At 47.7% G+C, this 17,485-nt stretch overlaps 1 protein-coding gene across 1 annotated transcript in view; it reads left to right on the top strand.

The window, feature by feature from the left end:
* The window catches only part of LOC139226165 (serine protease 55-like), a 44,654-nt gene extending 30,044 nt beyond the window's left edge, over positions 1-14,610 (top strand). The window contains exons 9-13 of the mRNA XM_070856803.1: positions 3,452-3,537; positions 5,640-5,770; positions 9,505-9,586; positions 12,488-12,537; positions 14,488-14,610. Coding sequence (XP_070712904.1) covers positions 3,452-3,537; positions 5,640-5,770; positions 9,505-9,586; positions 12,488-12,537; positions 14,488-14,610 — 472 coding nt within the window. The remainder of the gene's footprint in view (positions 1-3,451; positions 3,538-5,639; positions 5,771-9,504; positions 9,587-12,487; positions 12,538-14,487) is intronic.
* Positions 14,611-17,485: the final 2,875 nt, after the last annotated feature.

The raw sequence follows: 17,485 nt of genomic DNA, 5'->3' as shown, positions 1-17,485 counted from the left end.
ATCATTTTTTCAATTAGCTTCTTTTGTTTTTCCGCCAGATGGCGGGTAAGCGACCCTTCTGGTCCCCACTCGAGTTTACTTGTTTTCATGGCCATTCCTGGGTAGGACTAGTACCGTTAGGAATCTACTCTCAGAGGTCCGCTTTCTTTCTAGCGCGACTTATAGTAAACTGTCTCTTGGCTACTGTCAGGTCACAAGTTCTGCTGTTACACAAACTTATACAATTCTTAAAAACGCGTTTAAGCAATTCCCGCAGTGCTCTACGTATCCTTAACGACTACCTACCACCGCTCAGCCCGTTGGTCCGACCCTGTTCACAGGTTTGGATTCCGTTAGCCGCTGTACACCGCTTGGTTCTACCCCGGGGTATTTCAAATTACACTACTGGGTCCGGAAGATGTCTCTCGGTATCACGATCCCACGGTCTAAGTGTGTTCCCTACGCCTACTTGGTTCCTGGCCGTCACGTGGGACAAAAGTCCTTTTAATTCAGGCTCGGGCTAGGCGTTTGAGATATTAGACCGTCTCCTCATGTCGATCAACCAGCTTCCACCTTCCGCACCTTTTATACTTAAAAATTGTTTTTTATACTCACCCGGGTTTTTTCCAAGGGCGTCCAGCGACTCCGGGAAATCCCGTCGACTACGCCATTGTTAGCGTTAGTGTTTTCTTAGAAGAATCACTCAACACTCAGAGTCGGTTCCAATGCTGATGCAGCTTTTATTACGCTCAGCGGGGAGGAAAAACTCAGGACCGTATCCAGGTTTCTCTCCACAGAACAAAGGGTTACATGCACCTTTATATGTTTCACAACAGTTACAAAACAGTTTACTACAGCTACACAGCCCATCACGGCTGGACACAAGCCAATCACAACGATTATAGATTACATATAGGTTCTTTTAACCCAATAGAATTCCCCTATTATCCCGGGAACCATATGTTCGGCTATTGTCAGCTTGGGCTGATCGATGACTTTATAGGTTCTCTCCCTAGTTCTTTCATCTGGGAGAAATAATTGGTTTATAACCTTGTTTACAGGAGATGGTTTCCCTCTTATCTTTCTTCCTGGGGAATTAATTGGTTTATGACCTTGTTCACAGGAGATGGTTTCCTTCTTATCTCTGTCTTCCCGCATCCCAGGCATTCCTACAGTGGGCCTCACAGGGTTATTGCTTGGTCATTGAACGTTCAACAGTTCACAGCTTGACTACCTGTTTTCCCATCATGCCTGGGCAGCCATTTTATGTGTGTGTCCACTTTAAACTTATATGCGTTTAGATATATCTAGCAGGTGCCTAATGCCTAGTATTCTGGTATGTTCTAAAGGTGCCTACCTCCTACAACATTTATGAAAGGATATACATGCTTTGGAGGCAGTTCAGAGAAGGTTCACTAGGTTGATTCCAGAGATGAGGGGGTTGACTTTTGAGGAAAGGTTGAATAGGTTGGGCCTCTACTCATTGGAATTCAGAAGAATGAGAGGTGATCTTATCGAAACATATAAGATTATGAGGGGGCTTGACAAGGTGGATGCAGACTGATGGGGGAGACTCAAACTATAGGACATGATCTTAGAATAAGGGGCTGCCCATTTAAAACTGAGATGAGGAGAAATTTCTTCTCTCTGAGGGTTGTAAATCTGTGGAATTTGCTGCCTCAGAGAGCTGTGGAAGCTGGGACATTGAGTAAATTTAAGACAGAAATAGACAGTTTCTTAAACGATAAGGGGTTATGGGGAGCGGGCGGGGAAGTGGAGCTGAGGCCATCATCGGATCAGCCATGATCTTATTAAATGGCAGAGCAGGCTCGAGGTATCTCTACTCCTGTTCCTATTTCTCATGTTCTTATGTTCTTATGTTCTTATTCAACCTGGTCACCCTGCCCCCATAAAGTGTGTAACACTACTGTGTCAGTGTGAATAGCTATGGAAATGCCCATAACAGACAATCTGTGTTCCTGTAAATGCTGTGTGAACAGAAAAATGTACAACCGGTCTGAAATTGTGAGACTCTGCCCCCAGAGTTGAGCATAACATTTTGTGGAGAGGTTTTAATCAATGGCTGGAAAAATCGAGAGTGCTGCAAGTCTCTGCTCCTGCTCTGGTGTCTGGCTTGGCATGAGCTCCCAAACCCAGAATCTTGCAGCTTCGGTGTAACCAATACACCAGTACATAAACGTCTATATCATTTCTTTCAATTTAAAAAAATAAATCCCAAATGGTTTCCTACTCCTCAGGGTGGTCGATTATAGCGGTGTTGTTTTTTAATTAGCAACTTAGAGTGGAGTATGCACCAACAGGTTCATGCTCACAATTTCGCACACAGCGGGGTGAATTTTTACCGCTAGACAGAAATGGTCGATAGAGGATTGGCTGGCCGTTTTACACCAATTATCATTTCCATTGACTCCACTATCACCCGTTTTGTTCCACCGGTGCTAAAAGTTGAAATTTCCACTGTGAATGCTAAATTTCAAACGGACCACGGGGTAGAGGTTGAGCAGAGAGACAGTGACAATTTAATGACCAGTAATCTTGTGGCCGTTCGATGGAAGTCTTGAATGTAAATGTTAGTTGAGACTGAGACCCTAAATCAGATCCACTAACGGAGAGTTCAATGATGTGGTGCTACAGTCGCAGTTTAAATATTTACTAATTTTATTGTAACTTTGTTTAGAAACATTTCTTGCACATCACTCAAGACACTTGAGCTACTTCAACAGTATATAATAAACAATGGGAATCCCTGAAAGGACCTCATCAACCATTCCAAACCATTCTTCTCAAGACCACCACATATTGCTTTGATCTTCTAATTAACCTCCCTGCCCAAGGATTTCTGCCAACAGTGCTTTGGGAATGTGTTCAGGGAGTAATCGTCCATTGTCTTTGTGTCTTAGCTATCTTAGCGCTGACAGGAGGCCAGGTCCACTTCGAGGGCCAGGCATCATTAACGTATCTGCGGTGGGCTGCCAGCACAATGCGGACCTCCTGATGCAGCTCACCGGCTCTGGGCCAGTGGGATATCGGGCGGTCTGAAGTACAACCAGGCCAAGAAAAAAGAAAGGCCCACACGGGGAGCCCAGGGCAGCAATGATCCACATTGTTGTTATGGAGCCCATAGAAGCACTCTTGCTCCTCTTGGCCCCAAAAAGATAATATTAGCGGTTATCCTTCACCTCTTCTGCTGTACAGCCAGATTTTACTGAGCGCAGTGTCCATGGCGCACACCCGCCCAGTAGGAAATGAAAATCGCATCAGGGCGGATGGGTGCCTCAGCCGCCCAACGGAAGGGTCTGTGTAAACTGGCGGCCGAGCGGGAACAGGGTGGCAAATTCACCATCTTAACTCCCCTATTGCCCCGTTTCCACTTGGTGGAGCAAGTTAACATCTCCCCCAGAAGTCTCTACTCTAACCAAACTGAATCAACCCACCGGTTTATGTCTTGCAGACCTGTGTGTCTGCCTTGCACACAGAAGAGTGCACAGCTACTTTCCTCAACAATGGACAACTGGGAGGAAGCATGTCATTACGAAGGTAAAGCAGTTTCACAAGATTTATTTTTTTAACAAAGGATCGCAGATGGGCCAATAACTTCACAGCAATGGTCAGATTAGGTGTTATATTATGATTAATATATATCTTGCTGTTAAAAATTTGCTCTAGATATTCTCTCGGGTTCGACTTCACTAGTCTTTTCCCCCTGGTTAGTGGACTCAGCGTCCCTTATGATCAGTGTTTTACCATTGCTGCCCAATATTTAGTACAATGCAATGATCTAGACGTCGTAACAATGAAACCCCTCATTATTTGAACGTACTATAATAATCTCACACATGGAGAAAAGAAGGTAACTTGCATTTATATATTTACATACTCTCACATGCATCTTTGGGAAGTTAACACACTCGAATAAGCCGTGGCCAATTTTAAGCCAACAATAGTTTTACTTATAATATCTGAACAAACAGAATCATATTTACAGGGAATTTTAATTTATTTCAAATAACATAGAAAATAATGAAGTACACCATACTATACCCTGTTCATGGGCTAAATTCATTATTCTGACCAGCAAATTTCTGAAACTTACCAATGCTGTCCCACTGTCTGTCTGTCTTCCATTCTAAATTATTGCAAACTTTCCATCCTTAACTGCAGAACAACCTTCACTTAAATAATACTTTTACCATAGATGAATGTCCCATTGGCTCTTTACTGGGGTGTATTCAGAACTAAATGGACACAGGGCAAAAGGAGGAGGTATTAAGAGGGATGACCAAAAACTTGGTGACAAAGGTGGGTTTGAAGGATGATCTTAAAGGAGAGGGACGGGGAGGGCCTTCGGGAGGGAATTTCAGAGCATGGGGCCTAGCACAGCAGCCACAGATCGGGAGAAGGGAGGATGGATGTACAAATGGCCTGCTAGGAGGAAAAGAGAGTTCAGGAAGGATTGTAGTGCTGGAGGAGCTTATAGTTACAGAAAGGGAAAAGACCACAAGGGTTTTAAACATGAAGATGAGAGTTTTACATTGGAGGCGTTGAGGGACCTACCATTATAGGTCAGGAAGGACAGGGGTGAATGGAGAGTAGGGCGGTGCGGGATAGGATATGAGGGGCAGAGTTTTGGATGCACTGGAAATTGTAAGCCATCGGGGAGAGCAATGGAATAGCTGTGCCTGGAGATGACATTTGTGAGTGTTTTAGCAACTGATGGGCTGAGGTGGAGCAGAGGCGAGCAATATTATGGTGGAAGTATTTGTAATTGAGAGGACATGGGCTGGGAAGGTCAGCTTGGGGTCAAATAGAATGCCAAGGTTGCTATCAGACTTGACTACTCTGATGTCTCCTTGCTGGACTCCCACCCTCAACCCTCCATGTATCCTGTCCTGCATTAAGTCCCACTCTTCCATCCCCATTCACCTACCTTGGCTCCCAGAAGACTAGAGGGGGGAATTTTAACATGAAAAACTGGGTGGGTTGGGGGGAGTTAAAGTATTAAAAATCTAAATCCAGAGCACAACCCGCCCACTTCCGGCTTTTACTCAGGCGGGACGGGAGGTTGGCACCCAACTTGTTGCTCGGAGTCGGGCTGGCGTTTAAAATATGACAACGAGGCCCTGAAGCCTCTGCTTTAACCTGTAGCAGGTTCGGGGACCGGACCGCCTGAGGATGTGGATCAGACCCACCCCGGGGTGGGGGATCAGACACCCCCTCCCCCCACCTAGACGTGGACCCCCTCCGGACCCTGCTCCTACCTATTGGTTGCGGCATCCTGTGCAGCGTTCCCCACCTGACTCGAAGCCAGCCAACCTGGCTTCGGGGGGGGGGGGGAACCTGCCCATAACGTCACACGCACGCTGTGGAGTTAAAACTTCTGGGGTTCCAGCAGTCTACCGGCACCCCTGTTACGGATGGGTCGGAAACTTCAAGATCCCGGCCGAGGTCTTCTGATACAGAGATGTGCTTGTGTAGGCAGATTGGTTCTCAATGATGGTGGATACTCTTGGCTATTACCAACTAACAGTGCCCTGACTCTCCTCACAAGGTTCAAGTGTCACTTCCTTGGTATATTGAAACAATGATGTAAGATCACGTGAATAAACAGAGCTGAACATGATATTAATTTTTCCTCCCAGATGGTTTGTTGACAAGTCACGGTGGAAGAAAACCAAAATTCCTGTCAGGTTATGTGAGTGGGTGGGGATACCATAAAAAAAGGTCAAGTGTACCATCCTTGAACCTAATCCATGCACAAGTGACCATTCAGGTATGTAGCGTATTTGGTGTCTTTTTATACCTCTTTTCCCTCACGGCTCTTGTTTTGGAATAGTTGACTAGGCTGACCATATTAAAGTGCATATGATATGAGGGCAGTGCAGTAGGATTCAATGTCCCATTCGTTGAGTTCCGGACCGTTAGCCATGTCAAAGGGGGCAAATAGTGGAGGCTGCAATATCTCCCCGCAGGAAGGGAGGGCAAACTCCCAGCTGTGCAGCACCAGTAACTGTTGCCAGTAACTGTTGATGACTAGATGCAGTGGGCATTGGTGGCAGGCTGGATGCTGGCATAGTTGGTCAAGCCAATCAGTGAAAAGAGATCAGTTACAGAAGGGGAGCTTACTGGAAAAAAAATCAAGTTAAAAATGCACAATAAACGGTTTGGGCAGAGGAACAATTTAATAGTAAAAGACATAAGCCTGAAAATGACGGTTGGCTATATTGATGGGTGGACACTTAGTGTTCTGGCTATTATTTGAATGCAAATGTTAGTCAGTTTATTTTCAAATAGATCAGTTACAACAGCCAATATAGGAAGAGTTAAGCATTCATCTGCTGATACTGTCAGCAGTCATGTCTAGCACATAGTTCCACTCGACTCCCTATTAGACATAGATTAGATTCTCCTCCATGCAAAAACGATTAATGGTTGGAGACGCCGAGGCTACAGTTTCAGGAGTTGTGGGGCTTCTTGCAAGTGTTGCTCCTTGCTGAGATCATCCAATTGCAGAATCAGCTCTTGTGTATTTAACCCTTTATGGGAATGCATTGTTTCCCCTGGAGGATTTGCCAGAGTTTGAAAGCCGTTTGTGGCTCAGTGGGCAGCACATTTGCCTCTGAGTCAGAAGGTTGTGGGTTCAAGTCCCACTCCAGAGACTTGAGCACAAAATTCCAGTGCAGTGCTGAGGGAGTGCTACACTGTCGGAGGTGCCGTCTTTCAGATGAGACGTTAAACCGAGGCCTTGCTGAAAAAGATCCCATGGCACTATTTCCAAGAAGAGCAGGGGAGCTATCTCTGGTATTCTGGCCAATATTTATCCCTCAATCAACATAACAGAAATTATCTGGTCATTATCACATTGCTGTTTGTGGGAGTTTGCTGTGCACAAATTGGCTGCTGTGTTTCCTAAATCACAGCAGTGACTACACTTCAAAAAAGTACTTCATTGGCTGTAAAGCGCCTTGAGGCGTCCAGTGGTTGTGAATCATGTCATGTCATAGGCGGTCCCTCAAACGAGGATGACGTGCTTCCACGAGAGTTCACAGATATTTCAATGAAGGAGCCGATGTTCCAGTCCTGAACTCCAGTTGAGGGGGTGGAAAATACCTGTGTGTGGATTTTTTTTTTAACGTGTGGTGGCCGTTGCACATCAGCCACCACACGGGCTTGACAGAGCTAGGCCTTTATCCAGTGGCAAGGATTAACCAGGATGACTGGAGACCTTCTCTGCTGCACGGACCTAGTGCGCACACATATCGCAGTGTGGGTAGGTCCGTGCTGCCCCGGGCCCTGGGCCCTCGGCTCTTCTGGGCCCCGTACCCTCATTCACCGCACCTCCGCCACGATGTTTCAGGGCCCGGCGCTCCAGCTCTATTTATAACCCCGACCTGCGGTGGTCTCACACAGATCAGGGTGGCCCGCGATGTGAAAGGCACTATATAAATGCCAAGTCTTTTTTCTTTCTATTTGAACACTAGAATGATTAATAGCCAGTTGTTTTGAAACTTCCCACCAGCAAGAAGATAATGATCTGAATGGAGGGGATAGAATTTGACAAACTGATTCGATCAGCTCTGCCTAATCAGCTAGTTCGAGTTAAAAGGGAATGGATTGGGCTCCATCGAATCAGTAACCACCTCCCAAAAGACTCAGCAGTTACAAACAGAATTAAAGCGTCACTGTCACCGTTACTGCGTTGCACTTAGAGACGAGACCCAACTTCCATGCTACTGGCTGCCTCCTGACATCTGGGTAATGATACAGCAGGCAGAGGTAAATGACTTCCATCCGTGTGCATGTGGTAACACAGAAGCAAATCCCCAGCTATCATTAAAGGAAAATGAAATAACTCCATGTTCAAAATGGCAGCACCTGCTTCACTATCTCCGACTGAACAGACAGGGAGCTGGCGCTGAGCCCCCGGGGTCCTATATCTGTACTCTTCAACATGTTGGCTGCTCCATTTGGTGCGTTGGCCTTTGTTGATCTAGTCCACAGTATTGGACTGGCCACTTCTACTGGAAAGTGTCCATGTGTAGATACTGGACAAGAAGGACATTGGATTCAGCAGTGAACAAACCCCCCCTCCCCCATCTCCCCTGCCCACTCCACATGGTGAGCAAGCTGCCTAGTATTCAGTATCTAGGCCCACACACATAGACTGGACAGTTGTGTGAGGCACCAGGGTACTACAGGGCCCCGTGAAATCGTGCCCTGGTATAAATTACCATCGGCAGGGAGGAGGGGGAAATGGAAGATTTTTTTTTTTAAAGTGACAAAGAAATAACCCTGACTACCATAGAAGTCATGGCTGCTTTGGAATAGGGGGTTTGGATCCTTCTTGCTGTTTGCAGCCAGAACAGATTTTTCCATTAAAAGATTTTCCTCAATTGTCCCAAACACAACAGAGAGGAAATGGGAGTGGAAACCCATTGGCGGGCAGGGGAGGGGAGATTTAGGCCCACAAAAACGGATGGTTTTGGGTCAGGTGGCACGTAAAAATGTAAAAATTCTGAAACCCGACCCCAACCCTCCTCCAAACCACCCAATTCCGGTTTTAATGGAGGTGGGACAGAGCACAGGGAACCAACCCGCTCGCAGGGGGCGGGGTGGTCATTTAAATATTATAATTAGGCCGTGTGCCTCAGAATTAACCACCATTTTAAATGTAGCCCTGGCCAGCTGGGTTTCCCAGGTCTTGGATGCTGGTCAGGTCATAAGAACATGAGAAAAAGGAGCAGGAGAAGGCCATTCGGCCCCTTGAGCCTACACCACCATTCAATAAGATCATGGCTGATCTGATCCTGCCGTTAAATTTGGCAGGGAAACACGTTTTTCTGGGTTTCCCAACCTCAAACCAGCTCCCTCCCTAATATCTATCTCATTGTGTCAGGTCTCCACCCCCACACTACCCCTAGGATTCTCCAGATGCAGGTTAACTTAGCCTGTTCCTGAAGGAGCCATTGCCCTGAATAAGCATGGTAATTCGGCACTAGGGGGTAGTCCTGACCTCTCACCTCAGATAAGAACATAAGAACAGGAGTAGGCCACTTGACCCCTCGAGCCTGCTCCACCATTCAATAAAATCGTGGCTGATCTGATCTTGGCCTCAACTCCACTTCCCTGCCCGCTCCCCATAATTCTAGTCCATTTGCTGATTGGGTGCCCAAGTGAAAAGGTGCCCAAAGAAATCCGGCTGTGGTTCTGAAGGGCCTTCAGTGATCCCAGGGGGATAACCTGAAGATTCCCAGAGGTAAGCAAGTAAGGAAATGCCCTCTGCCCCCTGGATAATCTTTGGGCCAAGATTCCCAGCAGCCAGGTGAGTAGCTACAGGGTTTCTCCGATTTGTGGCTTTTGCTCCTGTTGCTATCCCCTCGATCTTAGAGCAAGGCCTTCTTACTGGGGAGGCCTGGAAAGATCAATGGGCTCTCTGGTATTTAAAATGTGCTACATACTAGCTCTGATCTATTAATGTAATGTTCTTAATCTTCTATTCTTTTGTAGCATTACAGTAACTGTGCTTCATCGTTTCAATTCACTGAAAACATGTTCTGCGCAAAAGGAGATAACGCAGACAGCTGCAGAGGTAAGTCTTTCTTTTGTCATCCTTCAATCAATTTTCTCCCCTCCTCTCTCCTTGACTCTTTGCTGGGATAGAGCTGCACGGGCATCCTATGCCTCACACAAGCAGCCATTCATCATTGACCAGGTGTCTATTCAACCACGAGGTGTCATAGCCAACACCAATGTTCTCATCCGATCTCCACACACACATCCCACAGGGTCATAGGACAGTCAGCGGGAGTGAAACCCTGGGTGATTTTCCATTCCCTAACCTAGGAGCATTATTGCATCCTATCATTGCTCTGGCTGAGATCAGCTAACTCAACATAGACTGGGAGCCTTCCGAATTGTTTCTCATATAAGAACATAAGAATTAGGAGCAAGAGCAGGCCATTTGGCCCTCGAGCATGCTCCGCCATTCAATGAGATCAAGGCTGATCTTCTACCTCAACTCCACTTTCCTGCACTATCCTCATATCCCTTGATTCCCTTAATATACAAAAATCTATCGATCTCTGTCTTGAATATACTCAACGACTGAGCCTCCACATCACTCTGGGGTAGAGAATTCCAAAGATTCACCACCCTCTGAGTGAAGAAGTTTCTCCTCATCTCAGTCCTAAATGCCCGACCCCTTATTCTGAGACTGTGACCCTTGGTTCTAGACTCCCCAGCCAGGGGAAACATCCTCCCTGCATCTACCCTGTCAAGCCCTGTAAGAATTTTGTATGTTTCAATGAGATCACCTCTCATTCTTCTAAACTCTAGAGAATATAGGCCTAGTCTACTCAATCTCTCCTCATAGGACAATCCCCCCATCCCAGGAATCAGTCTGGTGAACCTTTGTTGCACTCCCTCTATGGCAAGTATATCCTTCCTTGGGTAAGGAGACTAAAACTGTGCACAATACTCCAGGTGCGGTCTCACCAGGGCCCTATATAATTGCAGTAAAACGTCTTTACTCTTGTACTCAAATCCTCTTGTAACAAAGGCCAACATACCAAATGTATTCTCACTGCACAGAGTCTCTGAGCTACTGGGTGAAGCCATACAAAGATAAAGTTTTAAACCTGTAAACAGTGAATACAGACCATTGAGGGGGCGATCATTTGGACCCTCTCTTGCTGCTCAGCTGCCTGACAGCCACCCTATTTTCATTGGCTCACAGTGCCAAACTCTGACCATACTTGGTTACAGTTTGGCCAAAAAGGGTGCTTCCTAAAGCACAAAATATAGAAAAGAAAATCCTTCAAATTGATCTCGCATGTCGTTCAGCTAAAGTATACAAGTTGACATGTCCGTACCTATTTAATGTCCCCTTTCTCCCTTAGATGGCCCGTATAATGCACCCTCCCATGCTCAGAAACCAAGTGCGCCATCTTCTCCTTGGCCAGTGCAATCCCAAAACCCAACCACTAAACGCTTACACTACAAGTTTAGTGTTGGTGAGAAACAGCTTTCGTTTTATGCACATGCTAAACCTGTGTAATATAAAGCAGGTATTGAGGTCCAAACTGATTCTGAAGCAAAGAAGGGCAAGACTCCGCCCTCAGCCCCCACCCTCCCCATCCCCAGGGAGTATCTGTCTGCTTCACTCTAGTGTCACGCTGAGTCTCAACGTGGACTCATTGTAACTGCAGTGCCAATGCAGAGTGAAAGCGCTTTCCCCCGATGCTACAGCTGGAGTGTGAAGGCTCTCAAGGAGCTGGGTGAATGCAGCACATGGTGACTCTCCTTCTGATTTTCCTTGCTCCCTCAAGATGGTAAAGCTCCTAGCCTCTGCTGTTACCCCAACGTGACAGCATTGGAATCTCAGTGCGTGCAATGTCACACTGGCTCCTCACACTCTGCACCTCACTGCCACTATGTTAGCTCTAAGGTTAGGGAAAGCACATGTATTGCAGCAACTCAGATCAGGTAGGAAACAAAGACCTGAACTTGACATTGTACTTTTAAAAATAAAGGGCTGGATTTTCGGCGTTCGTGATTTTGGGGCGATAATGGCGGTGGGGCAGTTGCGCCCGGGAACAGTTTGTGTCAAAATTGGTCAGCTGGGCCCTGAGTCTGGGGCGTAGCGCTAAGGGAGGCATTCTACACCTCTCGGGGCGTTAGCACGGGAAACTCCCGAACTAAAGAGCCGGGCCGGGAGCACTCCGAGAGATGCCTGGGGAGGAAAAACCCCCCACAGAAACATTCCAATACATAGCCCAGACCACCACAATATAAATCGCAAAAACAATGTAAAGAGAAAACAATCGCACTTACCTTAGGACGGCATTACTTACCTGTCTGCAGTCGGTGTAGGTTGGACCGCCGATTTCCCAGATGGTCACTGCGAGGCGCTGCGGGGCAGAGGGGTCGGGCGGGAGTCACAAAGCGTACCGGTGGCACAACTAGGGGCGTTGCACACCAGCGCAACTCTTCCGGGCGGTGCTACTCCGTGCCGCCAAAAACCCCCGCGAGGTGCTGGAAGCTGACCGCCCGCCCAGAAGATCTTGCCGCCGCTCCGGGGCCAAAAACGGAGAGCAAAAGACCAGAAAATCTGCCCCAGAGGCTTTCTAACACACATACCTTATGAACCTAGACCCATAGCAGTTTGGAATCCAATATCAATGATGGATTGAACTTAAACAAGTGCTATTGTGCATTGTCATAGAGTGCTAAGGCATAGGATCATCACAGCTCCCACTGGGGGGGGGGGGATAAGGGGGGCATGGGGGCTGCAGGCGGAGGCGGGGGGTGTACAGGGGGGAGAGGGAGTGGGCAGGGGGCCGTAGGCAGGGGGGTGGGACGGTGCGGGGGGGGTGGGGAATGGGGTGGAAATCATGCCTTAGATCAATGGGGATTTGGTTTGATCAGACTCACTGTGTAACTTTGGTACTAGTTGTTGAAGTTTAACAATTTCCCCAACTGACTTTGGCAGGAGATTCTGGGGGACCCATGGTCATGGAGAGAAACCACCGCTGGATCCAGGTTTGTGATCTCGGCTGTTTTTGTTTTCTGAAGCATGAAATATTGACAAATGATCAATGATAGATTCCATGAATATGCTGCAAACTCCATCCGAGTTATTATTTGACTGAATTTATTTTTAAATACAGTCTAAGCTTCTTAATTCAGAGTCAATTAATTCAAATTAGATTTCTTTTGCACTCTTTCTTTATGTTGCCACTTTATTTACATTACTTAATTCTAATTATTGGATAATTTTTTTGTATGAAAAATTATCGAATTAAAAGGAGTTTACTTATCAATCTGTGGGATATCACTCCTCTTGAATAAAACATATTGCCATATATTGAATCCAATGTTGTCATCAAGCACACCCAGGTCAGCCAGGTGAAGGGTATGGCTGTCCTACTCTGCCCATCACAGCCTCAGCTGGACAACCTCTATTGCAGCAGTAGCTATATGACATCTCCACTTCCCATACTAGTCATCCTTGTAATTGAAGTCAACTCTTGCTGTGAAAGCCAATCCTTTCTGAGTGTGTCTAATCAGGGAATCAGCCCTATAGATAAAAGGATTCCATGGTCACACAATGAAATTTGTGCTCTCACACCAAGTGTTCTCTTGCATACTTAGTTCTCATTACATGCTGCACTGTTTCAATGTGGTAGTGAATTGGGTCAGGCCCTTGATCTGTAGCAAGAGTTTAGAAGTTGGAGTTTAGAAGAACGAGAGCTGATCTTATTGGAACATATAAGATTCTAAGGGGGCTTGACAGGGTAGATGCAGAGAGCATGTTTCCCCTCGAGGGGGAATCTAGAACTAGGGGGCATAGTTTCAGAATAAGGGGTCGCTCATTTAAAACGGAAATGAGGAAGAATTTCTTCTCTGAGGGTCATGAATCTGTGGAATTCTCCACCCCAGAGAGCTGTGGAGGCTGGGTCATTGAATATATTTAAGGCGGAGATGGATAGATTTTTGAACAATAAGGGAGTCAAGGGTTATAGGGAGCGGGCAGGGAAATGGAGCTGAGGCCAAGATCAGATCAGCCACGATCTTATAGAAAGGCGGAGCAGGCTTGAGGAGCCGAATGGCCAACTCCTGCTCCTATTTCTTATGTAAGAGAGTTAAAGTCAGAGGTGTCTTGCTACAGCTATACAGGGTATTAGTGAGGCCACACCTGGAATACTGCGTGCAATTTTGGTTTCCATATTTACGAAAGGATACACTTGCTTTGGAGGCAGTTCAGAGAAGGTTCACTACGTTGATTCTGGGGATGAGGGGGTTGAGAGGGTTGACTTATGAGGAAAGGTTGAGGAGGTTGGGCCTCTACTCATTGGAATTCAGAAGAATGAGAGGTGATCTTACCGAAACGTATAAGATTATGAGGGGGCTTGACAAGGTGGATGCAGAGAGGATGTTTCCACTGATGGGGGAGACTAGAACTAGGGGGCATAATATTAGAATAAGGGGTCGCCCATTTAAAACTGAGATGAGGAGGAATTTCTTCTCTCTGAGGGTTGTAAATCTGTGGATTTCGCTGCCTCAGAGAGCTGTGGAAGCTGGGACATTGAATAAATTTAAGACAGAGATAGACAGTTTCTTAATCGATAAAAGAATAAGGGGTTATGGGGAGCGGGTAGGGAAGTGGACCTGAGTCCATGACCAGATCAGCCATAATCGTATTAAATGGCGGAGCAGGCTCAAGGAGCCATATGGCCTTCTCCTGCTCCTATTTCTTATGTTCTTATGTAGGTGAAGACTCACCTCAGGCCACATTTCATCATCCAGCAGTTGGTCTCAGGACTGTGTTGGTGGCAGATGAGAACACATCATCGGTCTGTTCTCTTCGATAGTGATGGCATTTGGAGGCCCAAGAGAAAAGTGAAGAGGAAATCCCACGACCCTCAGAGTTAGTTACAGGTGTACAGACTGCACCGAGCTGACACGCAACTCTTTCTGACACATCCACAGGTCGGCATCGTCAGTTTTGGAAGATCGGAGATTTGTGGAGAGAACATCACGGGGTTTTATAGTAGAGTGCCCAAACTAATGAGCTGGATAAAAGAGATAGTCACAGACCTGGAGTATGAATAAACAGTCAACAGCACAAAGCACAGACTGAATGTACCATGTGCAGTAGAATCTCAACCCAAGTGCCCAGTAAGCTGGACATTCCTGACCGGGCCGAGCCTCTCGACTATACAACCCAATGTAGACTTGTTGCAGAGTTGTGTATTAAATAGTTTTAAGATTTATAGCCTAAACATTACTGCTGGTGATATTGGTGGCCAAATAGGCAACATATTTATAGGACATTCTTTGTCAACTTCTTTAACACAAGCATTAACGAGTGTATTTTAAGTGTGTTGATATTTCTGTTAAGACGACAGCCAGCGCAGTGTTGTATGGTGCGTTAAGCAATCATCCATTGAGATTAACAACAATCATATACCTTGAAAATACTTAACTTGACCAAAGATCTTGCAGTCTAAATTCAAACCACTCCAATCAGAATGATAGATCATTCAGTCCTTCGTGTCTGCCAGTGTTATGGAGCATTGACACACAGTACAACTGGGATCAGTTGATTTATCACAGAGCAGTCTTGGAACCCGAGATCTTTTAGTCTGTATATCTCAGTCCCACATCACACTGTACTAGTTGTGTGATACGTTGATTAAATCCTTTGGCACAGTCAGTCAGTAGCTCCTCCCAGCTATTATCCTTGCTAATTTTTTTAAATTATGAAAATAAAAAGATTTGCATTTATATAGCACCTTTCACGACCACTGGACATCTCAAAGCGCTTTACAGTCAATTAAGTACTTTTAGGGCTAGAATTTTCTCTCATATCGCCCATTTATCGCCCAGGTACCGCCACAAAATACAAATTTTGTCGAAAAAAACACATTTACCGCCCAGCGGTAAATTCCAGTCATTACTGCCGGGCAGTATTCAATACTGTCCGCCCATATATTACCGCCCCAATGCCGCCCAAAATGGAAATTTCATCATTAAGATCCGTTTACCACCGGACCTTAATATCATCCTGAAAAAGCAAGTCTTACTGTAGACATCTTAAGTAGATGGTATGGACACAGATCTGACAGGTTTGTTTGATATTGCACAGATCTTTATAGTTCTCCACAATTTGATGCATTTTTAAATGGATTGTAGTATTTTCTAGTGTTAGGCAATAATAAAAATGGTCTAATAAAGCCTTAGTTACTCCTTTAGTCTCTCTCACTCACTAGTCTCACTCACCCCAGTCTTACACTCCCCCAATCTCTCTTCTCCCCCCCAGTCTCTCTTCTCCCCCCCAGTCTCACTTCTCCCCCCCCAGTCTCACTCACCCCCCCCCCTGTCTCTCTCACCCCCCCCCCGTCTCTCTCACCCCCCCCCGTCTCTCTCACCCCCCCAATCTCTCTCACCCCCCCCAATCTCTCTCACCCCCCCAGTCTCTCTCACCTCCCCCAGTCTCTCTCACCTCCCCCAGTCTCTCTCACCTCCCCCAGTCTCTCTCACCTCCCCCAGTCTCTCTCACCTCCCCCAGTCTCTCTCACCTCCCCCAGTCTCTCTCACCTCCCCCAGTCTCTCTCACCTCCCCCAGTCTCTCTCACCCCCCCCCAATCTCTCTCACCCCCCCCAATCTCTCTCACCTCCCCCAGTCTCTCTCACCTCCCCCAGTCTCTCTCACCTCCCCCAGTCTCTCTCACCTCCCCCAGTCTCTCTCACCTCCCCCAGTCTCTCTCACCTCCCCCAGTCTCTCTCACCTCCCCCAGTCTCTCTCACCCCCCCCCAATCTCTCTCACCCCCCCCAATCTCTCTCACCTCCCCCAGTCTCTCTCACCTCCCCCAGTCTCTCTCACCTCCCCCAGTCTCTCTCACCTCCCCCAGTCTCTCTCACCTCCCCCAGTCTCTCTCACCCCCTCCAGTCTCTCTCACCCCCCCCAGTCTCTCTCACCTCCCCCAGTCTCTCTCACCTCCCCCAGTCTCTCTCACCTCCCCCAGTCTCTCTCACCTCCCCCAGTCTCTCTCACCCCCCCCCAGTCTCTCTCACCCCCCCCCAGTCTCTCTCACCCCCCCCAATCTCTCTCACCCCCCCCAATCTCTCTCACCCCCCCCCCAGTCTCTCTCATCTCCCCCAGTCTCTCTCACCTCCCCCAGTCTCTCTCACCTCCCCCAGTCTCTCTCACCTCCCCCAGTCTCTCTCACCTCCCCCAGTCTCTCTCACCTCCCCCAGTCTCTCTCACCTCCCCCAGTCTCTCTCATCCCCCCCAGTCTCTCTCATCCCCCCCAGTCTCTCTCACCAACCCCCCAGTATTTCTCACCCACCCCCCAATCTCTCTCACCCCCCCCAGTCTCTCTCATCCCCCCCCCCAGTCTCTCTCATCTCCCCCAGTCTCTCTCACCTCCCCCAGTCTCTCTCATCCCCCCCAGTCTCTCTCATCCCCCCCAGTCTCTCTCACCAACCCCCCAGTATTTCTCACCCACCCCCCAGTCTCTCTCACCCCCCCCCCCCCAGTCTCTCTCACCCATCCCCCCGGTCTCTCTCACTTCCTACTGTGATCTCACCCCCCCCCCCCCCCACAGCGATCTCACTCTTTCCCTCCCCCTCCACGCTCTCAGGCCGCCTGTCTCTGGCCTCTTGTCACTGCCTCTCAGGGGGGCGGAGCTTGACAGCCACACGCGAGTGCGCACAACTTGGGAGCCGAAGATTCCCGAGTCGATCGGCCAGCTCTGCCGCACACTGCCCGCTGCACTCCGCTCCAGCCCGCTTCGCCGCCGCCAACATGGAGCATCCGGCGGTTGAAAAAGACGCAACCACTGGAACACCGCTAAGGATCGGGCGGGGACGATTTATCAGGAAAATCCAGGCCTGAGAGTGCAGTCACTGTTGCAATGTGGGAAACGCAGCAGCCAACTTGAGCACAGCAAGCTCCCACAAACAGCAATGTGATAATGACCA

This window comes from Pristiophorus japonicus, chromosome 16 (genome assembly GCF_044704955.1).
Source record: "Pristiophorus japonicus isolate sPriJap1 chromosome 16, sPriJap1.hap1, whole genome shotgun sequence".
Classification (NCBI taxonomy): domain Eukaryota; kingdom Metazoa; phylum Chordata; class Chondrichthyes; family Pristiophoridae; genus Pristiophorus; species Pristiophorus japonicus.
Note: the sequence above shows the minus strand (reverse complement) of the source record. Positions and strands in the feature narration are given on the sequence as shown.